At 37.0% G+C, this 25284-nt stretch overlaps 5 protein-coding genes across 14 annotated transcripts; 3 read left to right on the top strand and 2 right to left on the bottom strand.

The window, feature by feature from the left end:
- Window positions 1-225: 225 nt before the first annotated feature.
- Window positions 226-4387, bottom strand: LOC128257098 (aldo-keto reductase family 1 member B1). Of its 5 annotated transcripts, none has more exons than XR_008267832.1 (7): window positions 4248-4382; window positions 4106-4190; window positions 1732-1874; window positions 1193-1676; window positions 925-1133; window positions 631-805; window positions 226-358 (listed from the first exon to the last, which is right to left on the bottom strand). XR_008267832.1 is itself a non-coding variant. In XM_052987923.1 (6 exons), exons 1-6 carry the CDS (start codon window positions 4331-4333, stop codon window positions 313-315), a joined length of 1053 nt encoding a protein of 350 aa, XP_052843883.1. In that variant the 5' UTR covers window positions 4334-4387; the 3' UTR covers window positions 226-312. The 5 variants fall into 5 exon arrangements, 2 of the variants coding, with proteins under 2 accessions (XP_052843883.1, XP_052843884.1); XR_008267833.1 differs by having other exon boundaries at window positions 637-805; XR_008267834.1 differs by lacking the exons at window positions 4106-4190; window positions 4248-4382 and adding an exon at window positions 3420-3610.
- A 189-nt stretch (window positions 4388-4576) lies between these two features.
- On the bottom strand, window positions 4577-6310 carry LOC128257100 (aldo-keto reductase family 1 member B1). Its single transcript, XM_052987927.1, has 5 exons — window positions 6093-6310; window positions 5810-5952; window positions 5225-5753; window positions 4979-5149; window positions 4577-4831 (listed from the first exon to the last, which is right to left on the bottom strand). Exons 1-4 carry the CDS (start codon window positions 6159-6161, stop codon window positions 5015-5017), a joined length of 876 nt encoding a protein of 291 aa, XP_052843887.1. The 5' UTR covers window positions 6162-6310; the 3' UTR covers window positions 4577-4831; window positions 4979-5014.
- A 625-nt stretch (window positions 6311-6935) lies between these two features.
- On the top strand, window positions 6936-8204 carry LOC128257097 (PCI domain-containing protein 2 homolog). The gene has a single exon (XM_052987922.1). It carries the CDS (start codon window positions 6975-6977, stop codon window positions 8160-8162), a length of 1188 nt encoding a protein of 395 aa, XP_052843882.1. The 5' UTR covers window positions 6936-6974; the 3' UTR covers window positions 8163-8204.
- A 211-nt stretch (window positions 8205-8415) lies between these two features.
- On the top strand, window positions 8416-11446 carry LOC128257103 (acyl-protein thioesterase 1). 6 transcript variants are annotated; one of them, XR_008267835.1, is made up of 6 exons: window positions 8416-8555; window positions 8756-8919; window positions 8984-9015; window positions 9625-10168; window positions 10228-10659; window positions 11142-11446. XR_008267835.1 is itself a non-coding variant. In XM_052987931.1 (6 exons), the coding sequence occupies exons 2-6, from the start codon at window positions 8872-8874 to the stop codon at window positions 11202-11204; spliced, it is 705 nt and encodes a 234-aa protein (XP_052843891.1). In that variant the 5' UTR covers window positions 8416-8555; window positions 8756-8871; the 3' UTR covers window positions 11205-11446. The 6 variants fall into 6 exon arrangements, 5 of the variants coding, with proteins under 5 accessions (XP_052843891.1, XP_052843894.1, XP_052843895.1 ...); XM_052987931.1 differs by having other exon boundaries at window positions 10265-10282; XM_052987934.1 differs by having other exon boundaries at window positions 10228-10282.
- A 975-nt stretch (window positions 11447-12421) lies between these two features.
- Window positions 12422-25203, top strand: LOC128257087 (ATP-binding cassette sub-family G member 1). The gene is given in 10 exon segments (XM_052987907.1): window positions 12422-12580; window positions 15164-15337; window positions 15422-15948; window positions 21094-21223; window positions 22092-22218; window positions 22220-22631; window positions 23238-23503; window positions 23505-23763; window positions 23832-24088; window positions 24645-25203. Coding segments are annotated over 8 exon segments (1884 nt in total). The 5' UTR covers window positions 12422-12580; window positions 15164-15337; window positions 15422-15857; the 3' UTR covers window positions 24987-25203.
- Window positions 25204-25284: the final 81 nt, after the last annotated feature.

Raw genomic sequence — 25284 nt, 5'->3', positions numbered from 1 at the left:
TAAAGACCTGTTTAAGAACCAACTGTGCAAAATATTTGTTCTTAGCTTGGATTAAACACTTGTTAGATATTTTGACTTTACGTAAATCGCTCGCTCGTGTCAAAAGTGTACGTCAGAGGTGCATTAACCGATTTTGGAACCATTGTTTAATGGCACACGAGAACCGTTTATTTGAACAGCCAGTTATATTCAACAGAAGAAACCATATGCAAAAATGCTAAGATATAATTTCCAGGTTTGTTTATTCGTACGATTAAAGATTAAATGATTATGTAACAAATTGTAAATTTGAACTGCCCACTGTGTCGCCTACTAGTATTCGTCCTTCTCGAATGGGTGGTGGGGGTGACCGTAGTGGCTGGAAATGTTCAAATTCAAAAGTTATAGTTCAGTTTGTTTAAGAACATTTCATAAAAAGAAATAAAGACAATGGCAATACAAACAACAACTACGAAAAACTACAACTACTTTCAAGCGTAAAAATAATAAATAATCAACAAAGCAAATAAAGCATTTTAAAACACAAGCAAGGAGCGGTAAACTAATCAAAAAAGCTAAGTCAACTAAGCTTAAGTAAACACAAACAATTGAAAGAAAAACACGTATGCGACTAAAGTAATGAAAACATACGTTAACCTCATGTTCATGTTTATGTAGATATTTTTCTTGCAATAGGTTCATTTCGCATTATGAATAATTTCCCATTTAGAGGTATTCTGCTTCATTTTATTTTTTGGATTGCAGGTATCGCTTTCTTTAAGCTCAATACTCATCGTGAAATGGATAATACTTATGGGTACCGTGACTAAATTGTAAATAGAAATGTATAGATATAATTAAAGAAAATATATTATACATATATATATATATATATACGCCAAGTTTGATAAATAATAAATATAAAATTCTTGAGGGTAGACTTACTTGAGCAGGGGCACGAGACGACCGTTGCACTCGAAGCTCTCGATGGTTTCGATTTCCTCGGGTGTCAGCTCAAAGTCAAAGACCTGGAAGTTCGACTCGATGCGCTCCTTGGTCACCGACTTGGGGATAACAATGTTGGCGCGCTGCACCTGATAGCGGATGAGGATCTGTCCAGGAGTTTTGTTTTTCTTGGTGGCTATATCCTTGATCTATAGGTGTAAGTTGTATTTTAGTTATACTAAACTACCCCAATTAATAATAAACATACCTTTGCCTCCTCTAGAATGACCGGGTCGCCAGCCTTGGCCCATGGCCGGTTGGGAGATCCCAAGGGACTGTAGGCGGTGATCGCAATATCTTTCGACTTGCAGAAATCGATCAGTTTCTTCTGTGTCAGGTATGGGTGGCACTCGATCTGGTTGGTGGCCGGTGGAATGGTGGCCACCTCCAGCACACGCTCAATCTGCCGCCTGTTGAAGTTAGAAACACCAATGGACTTGACCAGTCCTTCCTCCACCAGCTTCTCCATGGCCTTCCACGTATCGACATAGTCGACTGGTGAGTACAGGGTCTTGCCATCCTTGTCGGCAGGGAACAACTCACAGCCCTCCTTAAATCCCATGGGCCAGTGAATGAGGTACAGGTCGAGGTACTTGAGCTTCAGGGCACTCAACGTGTTCTCCAGAGCAGGCTTGACCAGATCCGGGCGATGGACAGTGTTCCACAGCTTGCTGGTGATGAACAAATCCTCGCTGCAAGTCGGTGATGTTCAATACCATGGTTCGAAAAATATCAAATAGGACTCACCGCTTGACAACGCCCTCCTTGATCTTGGCCTCAACGCCCTCTCCGACCTCATCCTCATTCTGGTAGACATGGGCACAATCGATGTGCCTATATCCGGCATCAATGGCCACTTTCACAGCCTTGGTGACCTCACCTTTGGGGCTCTGGAAATATAAAAAAGCCATAATGTATTTATAAAATGGTAAATTAAAATTAAATTAAAATATGTAAAATATATTTTAAAACAAATAAACAAAAAAGATAACTATTATTAAATGCCACTAATTGTATTTCTGTATTATCTCAGCGAGTTTGCAAAATTGTAGTAAATATCTTTCATACTCATCAGGGTTAATAATCTATTCGCAAACAATTATTGCAAGTAATACTGTGAATAAGGAAGGAAGGTCTTTCGGGACGTATAGAACATAGTTATCTCAAGCATTCATAAGTACGTCACCATGGAACATTCTGAACTCCAAACGGAATTTCGCAATTTGATGTCTAGGAAAAAGTATCAGTTATTAGGAGCGTGATTTAGAAATCGAACCAGCCTGTCTGACACTTGACGTCACTTATCAGCCCCCTTAGTTCCCGCATCCAAAATAAACCCAGAAAGATCAGAATTGGGTCAGGCTATTGAAATACATTTTAGACTTAAACACGTGAATGTTTGAGCTATAAAAAGGGCCAGTCTTGAGGAATGTTCATTAAAATGGGAAACGGATGAGTTACATTTTCACAAAGCTGTTTATATTTTAAATGTTGCTTAATCTTTAAAAAAAAATGATAGGTCAAAGACTGTCATTTAATTTTGACATAATTAGTATATATTGCGTACGCTAGAAATTCTTTAATTTATGGGTTGGGAAGCAAGCCTTCGTTTATTGTGTTCTACAAATAGTGCACATAAACTTAAACAGATTACGGAATTTTTACAAAAATACCCTTATAATACCCTTGCTTTTTTAAACCCAGCTTATCAATAACATTCTCACCGCAATCTTAACAGATTTACCATTAGCAACTTAGTGTTTTGAATAAAGGGGCGCGTCTTTCGTAAATACTTGAACTACAACCTATCCCCATATTTCATTTCGATCCCTTGAAAAAACTGAAGCAATCTCGTGTAGAAATCCTCCACTTTAGATAAGAACTTTTATCAACTCTTGTCAGCCGGTAATATGTGCTTGTTGAAACGACTAACTTTGTGCCCCAAATATATGAATGTTTGTCGGGGTGTATCAAGAAGTGATGTGGCAAATATTTGCGAAAAATTTCCACTGCCATAAGAAGGGAAAAAGGGTCACCTTGGCGAATAGGTCACAGAGATCCTCAAATCACGTAGTATGTGATATTTTAGTGAACGTGTAAAACCGATAATTAGCATAAAGGCTATGGAAAATCAGTTATTTTTGTATTAAAGCTGCTAGATTCCACACTCCCACACAAACATACATATACAATTATGTATGTATATTTGCATAAACAGAATGACCGGCAAAACATAGCCGGCAAACTATCAGCAATACGACGCGTGACAATTTTTGTTTCCCCTTTTTTTCAGCAAAAAGCAAAATGAAATAGGGGGAAAAAAAAAACAACGGAAGGCGTGGGCAGCGGAAAACTACCCGATTATGGGGACAAAACAAATACAATCGCAAAAATGTGCAAGTTCTTAAAATGCAGTTACTTGATTCTCTACTTACGCCCCAGGTTCCCAGACCAAGGATTGGGATTTCCTTGCCGTTGTTGAGTTTAACGTTTGGTACTTTGGCAGCCATCTTAGACGCTATTAGCTCCTTTTGTTTACTTTTGAAGGATTTAAAATATATATAAAACAATTGGACACCTTTCGGACGATTGCCTCTATTTTACAAAGTGAACGATTTCAACCAGCTGATTGCCGCTTTTATACGCACCAAAACGAAAGCTTGTACAAAAATTCTAAAAAGCTTTTTAAAACAGGGCTGCATAATTGGTCAGGCAAAACAGCTGAGTGATCGCAACTGTTAAGTTTAAATAATATAATTATTTTTATAAAAATTATTATAATAAGCATTTCCAGGTTGGACAACAAATTAATATAGACTTGGGCTTAAAATGTAATCAATAAATATCAATATTCATATAAAGGTTAAAATTTAATGCCTTCTTTCATAAATAAAAATTCGTAATAAAATTTCCTGTTTTTAAAAAACAAAATCTCTACTTGCTATATTCTTTTTTTAAGAACGTATCTAACGAAAATTCAAGTTAATTCACCTCGAGTGGCCAAGGTTTTGATTTTTGAAGGTGTGTTGAAATAAATAATATAGAGTATATTTAAATATTTACAGACAAGGTTCTCTTAACTTATATGGCTACGAAAATGTAGTATTGATATAATATTTACATTCCAAGTTCCAAGCCCAATTACTGGAATCTCATTTCCATTCAAGAAAACAACTTTGGGGACTCCAGCATACTCCTTCTGGCACCTAATAGAATTGGATTGTTCTTAAAATGTTTTTTTACACTGCCTCTTTATGAATTACCACATAAAACGCTCTGTTTTTCCATAATTTCTTAATGTGAACCGAAAAATGGGGCGAACCAGTTGAATTTTCAATAATGTATTCATTTTATATAATTGCGAAGAAAATTGAATATACACTTTTTAAAGGCTTTGACAGTGCAATGGCTACTAAGAATTTTCATTTATTTCTAAAGAAAAAATAAGAAAATAAATGTATATACAAAAATGAAAAGCCACATTTTTAGATAATTTTTACAATGACAATTTTAAATATTACTTACTTAAATTCTGGCTCTTCCAACCTTGTAAGGCAAATACGATAATGAATTTATTATAGATAATAGAGATAGTTTTGGAGTCTTTAAATAACAACATTTTTATTATAACTATTATCACGTAATTATAAATAGCCAAACATAAGTTCTTGCATTGTTCCTTAGTTTTTCCTCATCTATATTTTAAAGAGGTAGCTAATATGATCATTTATGAAATGAAACCTATCACAGTTTTTTTTACACTTTTAAGATATATTACTTCCAGTCTGGGAAGTTGAATTATATCGTCTGTACCGGCTCAAACGGATGATGGGGATGTCCATAGGCCCTAAGGAGCAAAATATTGGAAATATTAGATGGAAAATATTTGACCCATGTAATGTAATTAATAAAATCAAGTAAGAATATAAAAACTTGTCCGCTCAAGGATATAGAAAATGTAGATAATATAACCTACAATACAAGTTGAACTTACGCTTTCATGGTCATAAAACGACCATTACAGTCCAGATCATAAATAGCCTTTGACATCGTCGATAGCCAGTTCAAAGTCCCAGATTCGCTTAAAGTTGTCCAGCATGTGCTGTTTGCTCACGGATCGCGGGATAACGATGATGCCCGATTGTGTCTGATAGCGGAGGAGTACCTGAATGAGGGAAATATAATGAATAATAATAATATATTATATTTCTTTTGGGTTTGCTTATATTGATATCTCAACCTGCGCCGGTGTCCTTTCGTATTTCTCGGCTATAGCCAAGATGGTTGGGTGCTGAAGCAGTGGGTATGCCCCGGGTTTTTCGTAGGGCGTGTGTCCCGATCCCAGGCAGCTATAGGCAGTTACAGCAATGGCATTGTCATAGCAGAGGGTGATCAATGGCTTCTGACTCAAATACGGGTGGCACTCGATCTGCAGAACCACCGGCTTCAGCTTCGCCACACTCAACAGCCGGGTGATCTGCTGCTCATTGAAGTTGGACACCCCGATGGCCTGGCACAGACCCTCATCCACCAGATCCTCCATGGCCCGCCAGGTGTCCACGTAGTCGATGTCCTCGAAGACAGCCTTATTCGTGTCTGGACAGGTGGGATAAAGGTTCTCGCCCGACTTGTAGGCCATGGGCCAGTGCATCAGGTAGAGATCCAGGTAGTCCACTCCCAGGTTTCTCATACTAGTCTCGCAGGCGGATCGCACTAACTCCGGCTTGTGGTAGGTGTTCCAAAGTTTGCTCGTAATGAAGAGATTATCGCTGTATCATTTGGAAATTAAGATTTGATTTAATTACTTAAATACATGACCGCCTACCGTGTTACCACGCCCTCATCCATTTTCTCGCGAAGAGCAGCACCCACCTGTGCCTCATTTCCGTATATGTGGGCGCAGTCAAAGTGACGATATCCTATATCGATGGCATCCTTTACCGCCTGGGTGAGGACCTCCGGGGGGCTCTTAAATGGGGGAGGAACAAGAAGAAGAACTAAAGCTTTTGGATAACCTTAAAGAGCTTTGACATTGACCGTGAAATGTGCATTGTAAATGCACTTTTCTCTTGGCCAAATATTAAATAACATTATATGGGCAGACATACCCGCCATGTTCCAAGACCAATCATTGGCATATTTTTTCCATTACTTAAAAGAAAATTTGGCGTCGACATCTCTGATTTTTTAAACCTCCAATTTCTTTCCGCTTCTTGAGAAATGTGGAAATGGTACTTGCTTTTTTAAGCTTAAATTTTTAATTTACTGAATGAACTAAACTCAAAAGCCTGTTAAACTATCTACAAACACAACATTTCTTGTCACAGTTCTTGTACCACAGCTATATATATATAAATTGTTTAAATTTAGAAACTTTTGGGCAAGCAAAAGACCTTCGCGGAACATTATCGATTCGCCGGCTAGGAGATTTGCAAAATGTTCAGCTAATTTCAAACAAAATATTTTCATGCTTAAGTTTTTTTTAAAACATTTTTTTTGAATAGAAATGGAAGAGAAGATGTCCATTTTTAATATCAACTGAAATTCAGATTTTCATGAAATGTTCAAAATTTTATTTTAAATTTTGTATGTATATTTCGTATGACAATATTTCCTTAAAATATTTATAATCTCAATTAAAAAAAACAAAATCATTTTTTTGCCTGTATGTATGTTGCAAAGCCTTAAAAAATGTTGGGTATTAAAACCAATTTTAAACAAAAAAAAAATCATTACATTTGAGATTTGCGGTCTTTTTATTGGAACATTTTAAAAATATTTATAAAATATGGAGATTAAATAACTAAATTTCTAGTCCGAAGTATTTAATAGCATCGTTAAAATAATAAAATATAAAGTTAAAAATTAGTAAACTATATTTAAAAAATATTGGTAACTCAGCTAGCTCGATACTATCGAATACCAACGCATTTAGCTATAGTGCCATTGATTGTCACCACTAAAACTGCCGCCAGCCAAAAAAGAAAACAATGTTTGGCACCGTAAATAACTATTTATCCGGCGTGCTGCACTCCGCCCAGGATTGCGATGGCGAGTCCTTGGGAACCCACCTCTCGCTGCGCGACGTGCACGTGCAGAACCACAACCTGTATATCGCGCAGCCGGAGAAGCTGGTGGACCGGTTCCTGAAGCCACCGCTGGACGAAGTGGTGTCCGCCCATATGAAAGTGCTGTATCACCTGGCCCAGGAGCCTCCCGGTTACATGGAGGCCTACACGCAACAGGCCGCAGCCTGTGGAGCGGTTGTGAGGCTGCTGCAGCAGCTCAAGGACGAGAACTGGTGCCTTCCCCTGATGTACCGCGTGTGCCTGGACCTGAGGTACCTGGCGCAGGCCTGCGAGAAGCATTGTCGCGGATTCACACCCGGTCATGTGCTGGAAAAGGCCGCCGACTGCATGATGGCCTGCTTCCGCGTTTGCGCCGCCGACGGACGCGCCTCCGAGGAGGATACCAAGCGTCTGGGCATGATGAACCTGGTCAATCAGCTCTTCAAGATCTACTTCCGCATCAATAAGCTGCATCTGTGCAAGCCCCTCATCCGCGCCATCGACAACTGTGTCTTCAAGGACTCCTTCCCGCTGCCCGAGCAGATCACCTACAAGTATTTCGTGGGCAGACGGGCCATGTTCGACTCCAACTACCAGGCCGCTGTGCAGGATCTGTCGTATGCGTTTAGCAACTGCCCGGATCGGTTTGCCAGCAACAAGCGGCTGATCCTCATCTACCTGGTGCCGGTGAAGATGCTCCTGGGCTACCTGCCCAGCAAGTCTCTCCTGCAGCGTTACGATCTCCTGCTGTTCCACGATCTTGCACTGGCTCTGAAGGCGGGCAATGTGAATCGCTTTGATGAGATCGTCAGGGATCAGGAGCTGGTGCTGATCCGAAGTGGAATCTATCTTTTGGTTGAGAAACTCAAGTTCATCGTGTACCGGAATCTGTTCAAGAAGGTGTTCGCCATTCGTCAGACCCATCAGCTGGACATGGGCGACTTCCTCTCGGCGCTACAGTTTGTGGGCTTGACCGATGTTTCCCTGGACGAAACGCACTGCATCGTGGCCAATCTCATCTACGAAGGAAAGATCAAGGGCTACATCTCCCACGCCCACAACAAGCTCGTCGTATCCAAGCAAAATCCATTCCCCTCCATGTCCTCGTAGTGCATTTAATTGTGAATTTTTAAGAGTAAACTATTTCGCTTAGAGTGTTGTATTTCTTTTATTAAGGGAGTAGGCCAATTAAATTCTAGTTGCATTGTATGCATTTAAAAGGTCAATTACATTTTTTTGAAATTTTAAATCAACATATACGTATTGCTTAAAATATATTTTTTAAAAATTTACTTGCTTACGATATATATCCTTATCGAAATTGCCGATGATTCGAAAACATCGATGCTGCCCCGCCAAACATCGATGACACCGATGTTTTGAAAACATCGATGACACCATGTATCGATGTTACTCCATCTCTAGCTCTGAACTTTTAGGCTGACAAATTGTCGTAGTTGAGCGAAATTAAACAAATTAACAAGACTTCCCGGCAATTACCTGGTACGTGGTGCAGGACCTTATTCGCCCAAAGTGGTCCATATCCAAGTTATAACAAATGTCTTGAATTAACTTCGAAATTTTCCCCTGCCGGCGACGTGTTGTCATATTGCCATCGTAAAATCAATATTACTAATTTTGCTTTGCGTTTACAACATGACATAACTAATACGCAAGATCCGGTGTGTTTGTTTGCATTGCAGAAATCCGCTGACACAGCTAAAACAAAAAAGAACGACGGAAGCAACGCCAAGTCGCCAAATCGCAGAGTACCTGGAAAAGTGCATCCCCAAAAGAGGCTAAACTTAACTAAAAAGGCATGGCTGCACCGGTCATCGTCGAGGCCACGGCCAAGCAAACCGCCACGGTGAGTATTCCGGCATGGTCTAGTTTCCGGATCTTAACTAATCCCCAGTGTATGTATATTCCAGCTGATCTTCATGCACGGCCTGGGAGACACGGGGTAAGTGGTGACTTAAGCTACATTCTCATTTAAAATAATAGCACACTACCTACCACAATCTGATGTCTAGAAAGGCACTTTCACTAGATATTTCTAATATTTGAGAATTATATGTCTTTAGAGAAGCCCCGAATTTTTCCAAGTTAAATCAAAATTTGTTTCGAATTTATGTTATGTTTTAATTCTTGTATAAATTCATTTTAAAGATTATAAGTCCTCCGAGAAGTTTCGAATTCTTAAATTTATGTTTATGACTGATGTGGCTGGCATATATAGTTCCCCAGGGTAATATTATATCACGATTTTCCAAGTTAAGCGGAGTACATTCCGAAGTGGTTGTTATGTATGTATGTATGGTTCTACAGATTTATGTTTCTGATAAGAAGTCCATAGAGTGTTACGGAATTCCAAGCTTAATTGAATTTTTCCAGCTGCCTATATAATAAAATATGTGTAAGGGCCTTTAAAATGTGTTCTCCAAGAACAAAAGTTCCCAAAGTTTTTAAGCATAGGTATTACAAACTTAATTTTTTGGTTTAATTGTTTTTCTACTATTTAATTCTATTCCACATAACATTTTCTCATGTTAATTAATATTTTGTTTTACAGTCATGGCTGGAGCAGCGCCCTGGCCGCCATTCGCCCACCTTTCATGAAGGTCATCTGCCCCACGGCGCCCACACAGCCCGTTTCGCTGAACGCCGGCTTCCGGATGCCCTCGTGGTTTGACCTGAAGACCCTGGACATCGGTGGGCCCGAGGACGAGCCGGGCATCCATGCGGCCCGAGACAGTGTGCACGGTATGATTCAGAAGGAGATTAGTGCCGGCATACCGGCGAACCGGATCGTGCTGGGCGGATTCTCGCAGGGCGGAGCTCTGGCGCTGTACTCGGCGCTGACGTACGACCAGCCGCTGGCCGGCGTGGTGGCCCTGTCCTGCTGGCTGCCGCTACACAAGCAGTTCCCCGGCGCCAAGGTTAACAGTGAGGATGTGCCGATCTTCCAGGCACACGGCGACTACGATCCCGTGGTGCCGTACAAGTTCGGCCAGCTGAGCGCCAGTCTGCTCAAGTCGTTCATGAAGAATGTGACGTTCAAGACATACAACGGATTGTCGCACTCTTCCTCCGACGACGAAATGGATGACGTCAAGGTGAGTGGGGCGCACTGAGCGTCATTCGGAATTCCCCTGGCAATCGAAACGCTATAAAGAACTTCATTACGCTCACTCTGCTCTTCTCGATTACAGGACATAATCAGTAAATGGGTAAACTAATTTCCACTGAACCTTAGCACTCTTAGAACGTACGAAAGCCCCCGACCCAGCCCGTTGCATTCCAACGATCACGAAATACGGAGCAGCTGAACATGATTAAAGCGTATTTAATGAAATTCTAAGCGCAGTAAGCGAGTCACACTGAGAGTATACGAGTAGGCTCTCACGTAGCCCAATTATGGAAATTATCACTGAAAATCAATTCGAAAAGCAATCAATTATACACACGTAGCTATACCTAATGAAAAATGCCAAAATACAAGCAATTTGCGAGGGAAATTCGCCACCGCTAGACGTGTCAGAGTATATTAAAACTCACTTTGATATTTGTTCGCTGCTAATTATTTCGGTTTACTTATTTGGGACTTGTTCGTATTTAAATTGAAATTAATAAAGTTATATATCCAAGAAACTGGGAGCCGCAATCTAAATTGGATCACTGTTTCAACCAACACCCGATTGCCATTTAACTGCTGGCAATCGGGTGCAATTTCAGATATTTTGAGCGACCAAACACTACTTAACATTTGTTTGTTCATTGTAGCTAACATAAACTCTGATAATTTACCCATTTTGATTTGATTCTTTGTTTCTCATTTTATTTTATTTCGCACAGCAACAGAAAAACAATCATCTGTAGAGCCGCGGGCCCACTGGCTAGAGTTTGAAATTTGCATCCTTCACTTGTTAAACCAATGGCAATAAACAAATGGATTAAATTAGATTAAATGGCTCCCCTGGGCACGCCACTCCAGTACACTCTCTCAGACTCTTTATAAGCACATTATTCACCTGCTAATCCCCCTTGTCCTGCCGCACCACTCACCATCTCTCATCTATATATTTGCAGACACATTGGGAACATGGTAGCCAAAACATGGCCAGAAAGGCGCAATGCTGTCAGATATCATAGTAGCATCCAATGCTAGTGTAGTGAAGGTTCCTGTTCCTGTTACTGTTCCTTCCGCAAATCAAAGCTCCTCAGCCTAGTCAAGACGTCTCGGGCCGCACAAGAATTGTATTTTAGTAATTATTTTGTACATACACACGATGGACTTGTTGGTACCATGATAAAGGCTGTCCTATCACCTGGTGAAGTGACAAGAAGCCGATTCGCCAAAGCGAATGGCCAATAAAGTTATTTGAAGCTCTCAACTGCAAGAAATTAATCGTAAAAAAGGGCCTTCAAGTCAAATTACGCCAAGAAGGTAAAATTCAATATTTAATTAGTAAATAACAGTTGTTTCTTTTTAAATTTGTTGCCAGTGTTGAAAAGCGTTCCAAATAGTGATACATTTCACCTTACGGTATTTTTTTAAGCCTTAGTATATTTTAATTTGCATAGCTTTTTTATCGATAAATTAGGCGGGGTTTTGAAACGATTTGAACTTTACTTAGGCATTAGGACATTTATTTATTTTTCAATATATATATTTTTGTTTTATTTTAAGTTTTGATTGTAAAATTAATTTAGCTTTTAAATTTGATATCTGAGAACATATCTCAAGCGTTTAAAATATTCTGTCATTTTTAAAAGTTTTATAAAATTTATCATGTTTTCATAATGAATTTAATTTTATAAAATATATTTGGAGCTTTCACTTTATTTATTCCTTAAATTAACTTCGAAGTAATCTATCAATTTTTATTTAGAGATCCATAGATAATAGTTTAGTTTCTGAAGTACTCATGTTATGTGTAAACTTGCGTTATAAATACAAATACAATTTAACCAGGAAATTCATTGAAGGAAATCTACTAATTTCTGATATGGTTAAAAATATACAACTTAATAAACTTCTTGAATCTAGAATATTCAATTAAATTGTTAAATATTTTTTATTCTATATGTTTTATCTTATTTTATATAAATGAAAATGATACGATTAATGCAATGGTTAAAAATATACAACTTAATAAACTTCTTGAATCTAGAATATAAAATTTAATTGTGATAATATTATATATTCTATATTTTCTATCTTTTTTATATATAAATGAAGCATATTTAGAGACTTTGATTTAAATATGTTAAATTACTGGTCCAATAACGAATATCTAAAATCCCTCTCTGTACTGCGACTAACCATTTTATTTGGGAAACCCGTTGGACTTCGACTTCATATACCGACTAAGTGCCAGTTGTGTTCACAGCGCCGGCGAGAGTGGACGCGTTTTGCCAGTGTCGCGCTTCAATAGTATATATATAATTAACATCGTCTTATCCTCGGCAAATTCCAGTAAACTTCGCGGAACAATTTTAAATAGCATTACACAACAAATTCCAATGTAAGAAGTGAACACAAAAAATCAATCAGATTAGATCTATCTGCAGTGCATATGCCAATCAAATTAATTTTAGCAAACAAGGTGTTTTTGTGTGGGGTTTCGTTTATTTTGGCTTTGTCTACAAAGGAGAGCCTTTTGTTTTAAACAGTTAAATGTGCAACAATGCAAAAATAAGTTATTTCGTTTTAGCACAAAATACTTTATCTTAAATACTTAACTATTGAAGCAATTTATAAATTAACGCTGAATATAATTTCCGATATTCTTTCATAATTTTTAAACATGTAGAGAACTGACATTGCAATAATTCTCCCATTCTATTGTTTTACGTAGTGCAATAAAAAAAAATTTAAAAAATAACACGTTTTTCTTTAAGTAAAGAATTTTAATATTTACAACGTTTTTACTGCATAACTGTGCGATTTAAAATGAAAGCAAAATAAAATCTTTAAAATTTATCAGTCTAATAGTTATTAAAATTAGTTACTTAAAGCATCTCCCTATTTATCTTTTCACAAGTGAATATAAAATTAAATTAACTTAACTATTCATGTAAAATGTCAAATAAAAATAAATCCCAACTTTAATTGATCGTCTACGTTGCAATAGCTTCAGTCACTATAATTTAACAATTATCAAATAACATGCAAATGAAACAAGAACCGTTTGCTTTTGTTAACTTGGTAAATTGGATATGCATATATTATAGTGATTCAATTTTAAACAAAGAAAACCTATTTCTTTCCCTCACTGACCTATGACTTCAATGAGTAATTAAACGTAAACAAGTGATTAACCGATTTACTGATTTTCATTGTCGATTGCTGAATAATATGGACTGCGCTTATACGTGTCGTGGTTACAATCCAATATATTTTGGAGAGTGAATTGTATGCACCTCCCTTAATTGGCTGAGTGATTCATATGCATATTTAGGCATACAAATATAGTGTGCAAAAAGTAGATAATCCCATAAAAACAGAACAGTTTTTTAAATTCTTTCTTAATGTTTTTATGAATAATTTATATTTTCTTCAACTTCAATATATTTGTTTATTAATGAGTGCATTTTTACTAAGAATAAAATATATATTCGGGGATTTCTGTGGTTAACTAATGACTGGCTTTAACAAATATTTTGACAATCTGTCAGAAATTGAGAAATTATTTTTAAGTGATTTGCTTGAAGCCAATTGCTGGTTTGTTGGTTTCCTCATGGGCTGTGTTAGCTAATTTTTGTGTATGCTAAACGAGTTGTCGGGGGTCAAGAGTCTAGCCAATGCGATGTGCTTCTGTTGCCACCTGACGTCACAAAATACACCAAATAGAATAAAAAATAAATCTGACAGTGGACGGGAAATTAGCATAAGTTGCTAAGCTGAGTGTAGATGGGCATGCATGTTTAAGCTTTCAATTAGCCAATCTTTTATCCCCACATTGTTTATTTCCTTGTTTTGAATTAGTGTTCTTTTTGGATGCATTTTGCCCCTTTTCCATTCCGTAAAAATTAATGTAGATTCTGGTCTCAAATGGCTTTTTCTCCAGAAACCAGAACGGGTTTTTTTTTTGCATTTAGCCAGTCGGCGCCAGTTAATCCGATGACGCCAAAAACATTAAATAAGTAAATAAGACAAAAACAATTCAATTTTGACGACAAATATCTGCGAACTCTGAATATATTAATGGCTGTTAAGCTGCCAGACAGGAGCAAATCATTAAGGTATTGAGAATGTTTTGAATATTTAATACATGACTATTTACATTTAAATCAGATAAATAATTCCCCGACAGACGTTATGGCATTCATTTATTAGCCGCTGGCAAAAATCCTACTGTATTCTGATACTGTCAGTAAAATAAAATCTTATTTTTTGCCACTGAAAGTAATTGTTTAATTTAATCGGCTGCGAGCGAAGCGAATTGCAACTGTGAAAACGTGATAAATCTGCGATATTAATAAAGCTCCATCCCGTAGCGAAATGTTCGTGATCCGTCTGTCACTTTTGTCAGTGGTGTCGTAGAGTAAATCTCGTTAGTGGTTGATTATCATAAAACCCTATACCCTATACCCTATACCTATTATCCAATATTATACTTAAAGGTCATTGGGTTTTTCATTAAATTCGCAATGCTACGTTTTAATTGAATAGTAAGAAATGGCATCTAGAGTAAAATACATGTACTGTTAATGAAACACCACAAACTAAATAAAAAATTTAAAAATAAATATTTACATATTTGTAGGTAAATATTATTTTAAAAATTGGGTATCACTTGAACGCATTTTCTGTGTATAATGTTAATCCTTTTTTTCCGTTTTAAGTTTGAAATAAAGGAGACACATAAAACTTCTAAGCCTCATAAGTTTTCTAAGGAATAATAAGGAATCTTAGATGAGTCCAGTTCATTTAAAGAAAGATAACTATTCGTCATGTTCATTCGCAAGTAGTAGTTAATACTTTAAATTTTAACTAAGCAACTATTAGATAATATGACAGCTAATATTACTTTTTAATGTAAAGAATGGCAAATTATTATTAGGGTTTTACATTTTTATTTAAATGATTTACCAATGTAATTTAGAGATTAAAAATATCTGACTCCATGATTTTTGTTAAATGCAAAGAAAGAAAGTATCCATGTGATGACTAATTTGGCAGGCACTTAAAAATAAAACACAATAAAACCCCCAAAAAAGCCTTTATCAGTTCGCCGCTGAGGTGTGGAATTCAAGGCCACCCTACATGTTGATAAGAGGTATACATTTTTGTTTCAACTAATTTTGCCACACTTCTTCTCCCACGCATTTCAAAATCTATAATGATTAATTTTTATTTGCAGCGCGTAAAACGCCAGTGCGATCAAAACAAAACGGGTAATAAATCTGCAATCACACGAGCATGCGTGCATAAAGAGGAACAATAACAGAATCAAAAGCCAGAAAGCAGAAAGCCGAAACACAACAATAATAATCGCCGAGCTGGCAAAAGTACAAAAAAAAAAAGTGTACAAAATATAAATAAATAACCGCGCGGCAGCAAGAGATCCAGCACCCATTCCAATTCCGACTTTGGTGCGGTAGGTAATGACACATTCGGCACTCGGCGCACGTATCTTGTAGATGCGAACGAGCAAACGTATCTGAATACGAGTCCATCAGTGCAAATCCGGAGCCCCATTCCCGTCGCATTCGCCTTGCCACCCGCGTCGTACATTAATATATGAGTTTTTGAAAGCGGCACTAAATAGCAATAAACAAATCCGTCACAAACTCGCCATGGAGCAGTCGCTAAACCTTCTCGCCAAACAGACCAAAGATGTGGAGTTCCAGGATGTCTTCTACACCGTTAAGGAGCGCAAGAATTTCTGTGAGTAACACGATCTTAGCACTTGTATTTAATTGATATTTAATTATTTAAAGCAATATGCCATTTTAATGAATTATTCAAACACTTTGTTGGCCCTTTCAAAACTGTCTGTTTATAAGATTTATTGATTCACACTTAATGGTCTGACAAATATCTTTCATCGGATTAATTTATTTAGCTTTGGTAAGACCTTGAACTGGTTTTATCACAGCTATTACTCTCCTTTTTTAAATGTTTCCTTTTTTTTAAATTCCACAAGACCTTAGCTAATTTAAGTGCCACTAACTTTCAGTCACATTTGCTTTACGCTTTATGATATCATATTTAGTTTAATAGCTTAAATCATAATTTTTTAACTTGTTAGTTTAGTTAACCACATTGGCCATTTAGAGTACGTTTAGTTTAATGGGTTATTTTATAATTAAATGTAACATATAAAAGTGTAAATGTGTAACGAAACGAAATAATTCCTTAATGGCTGCATTGCCAAATGTCTGCAAAATGTATGCAAAATGTTAAATATTTGTACGAAATGTGTTTTTTGGTTGCAAAGGTTTTTGTTTGCATTCGAGTGTCCATCAGAGTTGACTTTGTTTAATGTGCTGTGTGCAATGTTTTCATCGCCAGCGGAGGTAGTTATCTTGTAAATGGTCAAGTAGTTGTCTGGCCAAGCGCTAAGTGCTCCATAATTGTGGGGGCCAGCTAGTTTGCTCTTTAGGTCTTTTCTTTGCCTCTATTTCTAATGTCAATTGCACAACTTGATTCATTTGCTCAAAGGTTTATTCGAAATAACATTCGTCACACTCGGCTGAAATGGTTTACGTTCTGGGCCGCGTTTATGGCCACAACCCCTGGGTTTTTTCTGCCAAACGACAACATTTTGCCTTGTTTGGGCGAAAGTTCAAACTTGAGTGCGGATTCGCCGGCCATGCATGCCATTGACACAGAATCGAGTGGATTGGATACTAAAATGCATTTGGCAGAACGTCAAGTTCATTATGGTGGGGAGCAGTTGATTGAACGGAATGAATCAAATTAAAACTGCCATTTGTCGGAACGGGTTAATTTTTGAAATGGAATATATATTGCTTAATTGAGATAAATTATAAATTTATCGTGGAATAAAAAAACTATCAGAAGAATAAAATAATAATTTCTAAGGCATAATAAAATTTTATATACCTTATGCACATTTGTTGTTTGTAGATTTTTATAAACCTTTTTTACGAAGTAATAGTAAGGAATTTAACTCTTTTTTTGCATATCATCAGAATTCTCGTACCAACTAGTTAATTTGACTTACTTATGTACTTGTATTTTGTTATCACTAACAAATGCAATATATCTTTTCAACGCTAACTTATTCCATACATCTTATTAAGAGTTTACTTGTGTAATGCTTAAGGTGAGTTATAGTCATTATTCTTAAAAAATACTTGATAAATGGCAGTTTATGTAAGAGTCGGCAGAAAAAGTAATATAAATTATCTTACTGCGATGCACATAAAACCTAATAATTGTTATAAATTCAAACACAAACAACGAAATAATCACAAATGTAGTAAATAATTTGTCATATTAGCACATGGATGCCCTTGAAAAATGTGATAAGAATTCAATTTTAATTTCAATATGTAGGCATTTCCAAGCAATCTGTGTAATTCTGTTGACTTAATCAATTAACTGTAATTTAATTGAGTTTGAGAAAATGGGAAATGCTTGCGAAACTACCCACCAATAACTTACTTTTCGCTGCTGCAACCTGCTACCTGCAGCTTGAAGTTGAGCTTCCTCATTGCAGAGTTCAAACTCAAGTACGACTGGTGATTAATTATTGCTCATACGCCATGTGCAACGTGCAACTCACAACGAACTGCGAAATCTCGCCAAATGTCGTCGCCATGGGGAATATTATACTAAACGATAAACATGAGAATGCATTTCAACAGTGTTTACAAAAAATGTAAGCCATTTGGAAATAATTGACATTTTTCTTTTGTTTTTTAGAGTTTAATAAAAGTTTTGAATTAACCTCTTTATTTTGATCAAATCGACAAATTGCTTTTGATTAAATTTAAAATAAAAACATTTTAAACAAAATTAAAAAACCTTTAAAGAAAAGCTTCATATTGTAAACTAATCATTGTAATACTTTAGAATGACTACAGTAGGTCAAGTAGGTATTCTGTTTTCAGGGAAATCTCGGCACTATAACGCACTGTACAAGTAAATATGTACATGTGAGCTTAATATTTTTCGTAAATATGTATCTACGTACATATGCATGTACATATATTCCCACATCGTAGATACATTGCGACTTCCTCGATGTGCCCCGCATCAATGGAAACTACAGTAGATGGTTGGTCAGTAGAGTCGGCGACAAAAACATCAGCAACCTCATCATCATCATTATTATCATCATCAACATGATCGGCACCAGCAGCAACAATTGCAGCTACAACAGCAAATATTATGTTGGCGCACAGTGAAAAGCGAAAATTGCCCAACATTGATTGAATAATTTTCCCCTCCAAAAGTCGCCAACGCTTGAACACGTTTTTTTTACTGTTCCGCGACAGAGAGTGCGCTTTTCCATTCCAAGTGCCCAGGGCAATTTAGGATTAGTCAGCGAGTCAATGTCCGGGTTTGTTCATTCAAAGGGGTTCACTTTGGACTATTTTATATATATGGAAATTAAATGGAACTTAACACTACTTCTGGCATTAAATTGGGGATCGTTATCAATAATGAAACGATGTATATAGGTATTTTAATTTTAAAGGCCTGATATTTGTTCAAAAGATTAAGATTTTTCATACAACTAATCTAAGACTCTGATGCATTTTTAAACTTTAAAAATGTTCCTTACTTTGTATTTTAGTTTAGTTTAGCAAAGTAAACTAATAATAATGGGCTATAAGTCAATTAACGCTCGTTATATGTACTATTAAAAAATAGCTGAATAAATTGCATACTTTCCAAGCCATTTAATGTAAAAACCAGTAAACAAAGACCCTTTGTGCAAGTTGAGTAATACCCACTAGTTACTAATTCTAAGCAGCATTATTGCATAACTATAATGAATCAGAAGGGCTGAGTAAGCAATATATTAGATCAAAGATCAAAGGTTCCAATTCCAGGGTGCAAAGCAGATCCCAATTCTATTGTTGGGTGTGAGTTGCTGCATTATAAGTCGCATTTATCGGGCCAAGCACGATTGACATGCTAATGAAATTGTGTTAATTGGGTAGAGTCGATTTAATTGCATCAAATAGCGAGCTCTAATTGCATCAATTAGGGAGCACTGCCCTCCCCTTCGCTTTTTTGGTAACGATCTGGCTTAGATTCACAGATTCGCTCTGCCAATTAATGAGTTCTGTTTTTTTTGAGGCGCAGTTTCGTTTATGGCTTGACCTGAAATTGAAATCTCAAATAAATAAAGATCTCACATTTTGGTCTTATATTTTGCTGATAGTTGGAAAAGGTTTTTTCAGTTAATAATTAATAAATATATTAAAGTTCGCAAAAGCAAAGCAAACACAATTAATTAATTGGGACTCGAAAATGAAATGTATCTAAACATGAAAAAAAAAAAAATAATAAAATGAGATTGTAGTGGATCTTAAAATAAACAAACAAAAACTGTATTCAAAAATAAATATATTATTTTTTTTATATTTTGTTTAAAGTAATATCATACAATGCATCCAAACATCCAATTTATGTCGTGATACAATATCGTCAAAAACAATCTTTGAACGTATTTTTAGAGTAAACCTAAAATAGGTAATAGGTAGACTTATCAATAATAGAATTAAGCTTTCTGCAATAGAACGGCTTCTGTTGTCTGATGCCAACAAATCGGCTTCCCTTGTTATCTTCTGATATTTTTTTCAGCAAATTGTCACGCCTCATTATGTGACTCACGTAGAATCGTGGGAGCAGCGGTTTACAATGTTTGAGGAGGGGAAACGGTTCGAAAAATCAGCCAAGCCAACGTACTGTTGATTGTTCGATTTTTTGCTGACCATTTTTTATATTTTTGTTTTTATGTTTTGGCCGCTGCGCGTGCTTAGAACGTGGTGGCCAGAAAACTTAAAAGGCGTGCCTTAACGGCACCGGCTAATTGATATGGGGCTAATTGATATGGATACTGGTCGCTGGCAAACACACTCCGATAATAGGATTTGCGGCAGACTCCGACTTGTCAGTGACCTTCTACAATTGGATCGCGAACCGCGCGAGGCGGTGATCGGTTGCGGAATGAATGTTAATTGGCGGCGAGAACTGTAAAAACTGGGTCATATATTGACCAATTCCTGACCCAGTTGATGTTTACACAAATTTTGGTAGTCAGGAAACCCAACAGGAAGCTGCTGGTACTCTAAATGGTCCATACATATGGTTGCAGTTAGAATGATTGTATTGCTGCTTTAAAACAGAGTTTCAAAAACATATCTACTTACTATGTTATTTACAATAAAGTTGCGTTTAATTAAAATCATGTTAGTTATTAAACAATGCTTAGCTTTACCATTTTTAATGAGTTTCATTGATCTCAAATTAAAAATATTTAATTTACTTATTATACAATAAATCAAATAAAAGCTAATTGCTTTCCGCCTCACTACTATTAAAAATAGAAGCCAGCGTGTACATTATAATTTAAAGGGCTTATGATCTTTAATTCTTGGTGTCAAGAACAGAACAATCTTTATCAGTCTCTGCGTTACCGTCCCTGGAAATTGAAAACCAAAACCATCCCACGAATCCATTATTGCGTGAGCCATTTGATTACGACCTTCAACAATACCCCATATAGTATAGTATAAAAAAACTGCACCGCTGATAAGAGCGGAAAAGGCATTGGCACATATAGTAACTCATTCATGACAGATCGAGAAAAATGCAGGTCAGGTTCGCTCTGCGATAGTGAATTATTGTGGGGAAAGCATAGAAAAATATAACAATGCCCTTAAAATTAAAATAGTTAATTTAATAGACTTGTTTTTATCTTAAATATGATACGAATTTGTTATCATATTAATCCATTACGAATTGAAAAGATTTAATTTATTTATTAAACAGTCGATTGCATAATTTATATTTATAATTTATTTGCATATAATAATCTATTTTTAGGGCGCGTAACCGGAGAGCGTCAAATTCTGAACGGAGTCAGTGGCAGTTTCCGGAACGGACAGCTATCGGCGATCATGGGACCCTCGGGAGCCGGAAAAAGCAGTTTGCTTAATGCGATTTCGGGTTTCAGGTGAGCACAATAAACCAAACCAAACCAAACCAGACTCGACTCTACTCGACTCGACTGCACTCGGCGGTATGTTCAGAACGTCATCCGGGCTCAAGTGTAACAAAACAAAGGCCATATCATTTGGGAAGCCGAAACCGAACCGGTTCTATGCTAAACAGACTGGTGATTAAAGCCAAATTCTTGCTGACTTGATGCCAACTCAAAAGCGAAATGTCAACTGGGTTCTGAAGGGTTCTGGGGGGTGAAGAAAGGCAAACAAACATTTCCAGTAATCTGATGCCATTCTGGACCAAAACAACCTTCGCTTTCATAATAAATGTCGGAGATTTGCTTGAAAATGACGATTCCGCAAAATGTTGTGGAAATTTTCGGACTTTAATAGAGTTCTATAATTTGTAAAGTCACAAAGTTCTACGTTGTAGAACAGAATTTCGTTGATATGGTTGTCTAGGTTGGTTTAAATATTTTTGTTTTGTTCTGCGCCGAAAATATTATTCGGAACCCAAAGGGAACGACAAGATAAAGAACAAAATAAAGATACAATATAAAAAATAACAAATAACAACAAAGAGAATTTAACAAACATCTGTCAAATTATAGAGATTAAAATTTATGAATAATAGATTGAGTTTCCAAACTATTTCATATTAAAATAGGCAATTCAAAGTTGACATTAAAATAACCAAAAAATATAAATGTATTTTTACTTAAAATGTACAAATAGTTAGTTTTTTTTCATAATATTATATTTAAAAAATATATTTAAGAAATTAACGTCTATTGAATAGTTAGCATATGTAAATGTAGGTCATAATTTTTGTGTGAAATATAGACAATTTTATTAAATATGTTGTGATATACATTTCAGACGCGACGGAGTCACGGGGAGCATAAAGATAAAGAGGGACAATGCCTGCTATATCACTCAGGACGATCACCACCAGACTCTGCTGACTGTGGAGGAGTTGATGAATCTCGCCTGTGACTTGAAGCTGAAAGCATCGCCACAAAAAGGCGGAGATCATGACAGATATCCTGGAGAATCTGCATCTCAATCACCGACGCAATGTGACGGCTGAGAAGCTGAGCGGCGGGGAACGGAAGCGATTGTCCATCGCCTTGGAGCTGGTGGACAATCCGAACATCTTCTTCCTGGACGAGCCAACCAGCGGCCTGGACGAGGTGACGGCGGCCCAGTGCATCCGACTGCTGCAGGCGATGGCCCACGAGGGCCGCACCATCGTCTGCACCATCCACCAGCCCTCGGCGACCATCTACAACTACTTCGACAGCATCTACGTCCTGGCCAAGGGCCACTGCGTCTACCAGGGCAGTCCCCGGGCCACCATTCCCTTCCTGCAACTGGCCCAGCTCGACTGCCCCATACATTACAGTCCCTCGGATTACAGTGAGTTCTGGCTTAACTATACATTTATTAAATATAAAAATATATATTAAAAACTCGTTTGTTACAAATATATAGATTCAATAAGTTAGGGCTTTAAAACGGAAAAGAAAATGTTTAGATCGATCTTAGAATTAACCAAACACTGTAGATTCGTTTTCCCAATTTTTGAATTCGAATAGAGTACACTGGTAAAAAACATAGTGCGCCCAATTATGTTGTACTTGTTTAAATATTTTATAGTTTTTTAAATAGAAAATATATCGTTTTTTTAAGTGTCTCATTATACTAGTTTTCGAATTGATTAAACATATTAACTAAGAAATATCATTAAATGTAACCATTTTAATCTAAAATTTTCAAAGTTAAATTTAACATTTTAAATCCTGCATTATTACTCATAATAAACATTTTTAATATGAATATGTAATTTAAAATCAATCTAACATTTTGAATAGTCACATATATTATTTTTACTTTTTTTTATTCATCCATTATTAAACTTAAAGATGTTAAGAACTCTATTTCAATATTTATATCAAGTTTACTTTTGTAATTCTTTATCCCTTTTTTTATGTCAATAGGATTTCTAATAAATTAATTTTACAGTTATTGAGCTCGTGGATGCGGAGGATGGGCCATTTGTGTCCGGACTCAGTGAGCTGACTGAAAATGGCAAGCTGATCTATGTGACCAGTCAGTCGGACCAGTTGGGTGCCTCGCTGGCATCCCAACAGGCGGTGACCACGATGTTCGTGGAGCAGCAGAAGCGTCCGTTCCTGCCAGCCTTTTTCGCCGGGAGTGCGGCCTCAACGGATGGGTCGCTAATTGGAGGCACTAGTGCTCTGTTAGAGCAAGTGAAGGCCTTCTCGAGAACGTCTCCATACGGATCGGCGGGAGGTATCGGGGATGCGGCAGTTCGTGGTCCTCATGCGGGTGATGCTGCTGCGGATAACGAGGGCACGTTTGGCACTGACCATTCAACTGTTCCACCACCTGTTGTGCGGTTTGTTCTTTGGCCTGATATTCTTCCAACTGGGCAACCAAGGTGCCCGCATGTTCGACCACCTCAAGTTCTGCATCGGCGCCGTACTCATGATTGTCTACACCCAGGTGATGGTGCCCATTTTGAGCTGTAAGTATATTAAGTTACCTCTATGGTAATAAATATAAAATATACCTTAACTATTTCTTATCCTGCAGATCCCGCTGAGGTGAAGGTGGTCAAGAAGGAGACCTTCAACCGCTGGTATAGTCTGCCACCGTACTATTTGGCCTTGACGGTATCGCGTCTGCCAACTCAGGTCCTTCTCAACATCACCTTCATGGTCGTCACCTACTGGATGTCAGGTTTGCCCCAACAATTCTGGCGCTTTTGCATTTTTGTGGCCGTAGGACTAATGATTTCCCTGGTGGCCGAAGGAATGGGTCTAGCCATTGGCGCCACCTTCAGCATAACGGTGAGTTTAAAGTCCTATTTTAACGTTAAATCGTTCTAAGATCCTTGAATATATGAAAAACAAACCATATATACATGTAGACTTGAACAGTTTAGTTACCTTTAAGTTAAGTAATTATTAACGCAGAAATTAATATGAAAAAAAAATTATTTAAAAGCATCTTACAAGATGTGCCAAGAACAAATTCAACAAAAGAATGTACGATATTATAGCTTGAAGAAAATGGTCTTGGTTTTCAGCTATTAAAATTAAATTCAAAAAGAAGCAAACATAAAATTTGAATACTTAAAGAATGCGATATATATTTAAATTGAGTACAAGATACTTGGATATACTTTGTTTTTTTTACCAGTTTACTAAATCTCAAAAAATTTCTTAAGATTATGAAACTTAGTTTTGAATATTGTGTGTTTATGAACCACAATAATTTAGTCTTTTTATGAAACTTTTACATTTTGAAGCCTTGAGGAAATTTTATAAATTCAAGAAATACTAGGGGTATACTTCTGGCCAAAATCTAACGTTCCTGAAACTCTCCCTTCTCTTCCCGTTGTAGAATGGCAGTGTGGTGGGTCCGATGATGATAGCACCTCTAATGGGACTGGCGGTCTACGGATTCGACTTCGCGCCGCAGATTTCGGGCGGAATGCAGCTGCTGATGAAGTTCAGCTACGTGCGGGTGGGTGTGGTTTCCCTGATCCTGGCCGTCTTTGGATTCCACCGAGAGGAGCTCGACTGCGATGAGATATACTGCCATTTTAGCGATCCTCGCGTGCTGCTAAAATTCTTAGACGTGGAAAAAGTTTCGATTCTGCACCAGTTTGGAATACTGGCCATGCTGATGCTCTTCTTCCGCGTAATGATGTACATTAGCCTGCGCAAGCGATGCTATGCCTGATTTTGCAGCCAACACTCCAGATGAATCTTACGCCCTAGTTGTAAACAAATGTCAATGCTGTGATGTTCGATTTTAAACAAACAGATAGATACTCCCCTGTACATACATATGCACCATTCCCCAAAAGGACAAACGTTAAAATACAAAATAAGTTAGGTTTAAGTTAGGACACGATTCAAATGATTCATCAAAATAGTGATAATAGTAGTACTAGATTAACAACTTGTCTTTTATTCAAATTAATTTTAAGAACAACTTGTGGTTTAACTTAAAAGTGCATCATTAAATAAGATGACCT

Source organism: Drosophila gunungcola (genome assembly GCF_025200985.1).
Source record: "Drosophila gunungcola strain Sukarami chromosome 3L unlocalized genomic scaffold, Dgunungcola_SK_2 000002F, whole genome shotgun sequence".
Lineage (NCBI taxonomy): Eukaryota > Metazoa > Arthropoda > Insecta > Diptera > Drosophilidae > Drosophila > Drosophila gunungcola.
The sequence above is the reverse complement of the archived record's forward strand: the minus strand, read 5'-3'. Positions and strand labels throughout refer to the sequence as shown.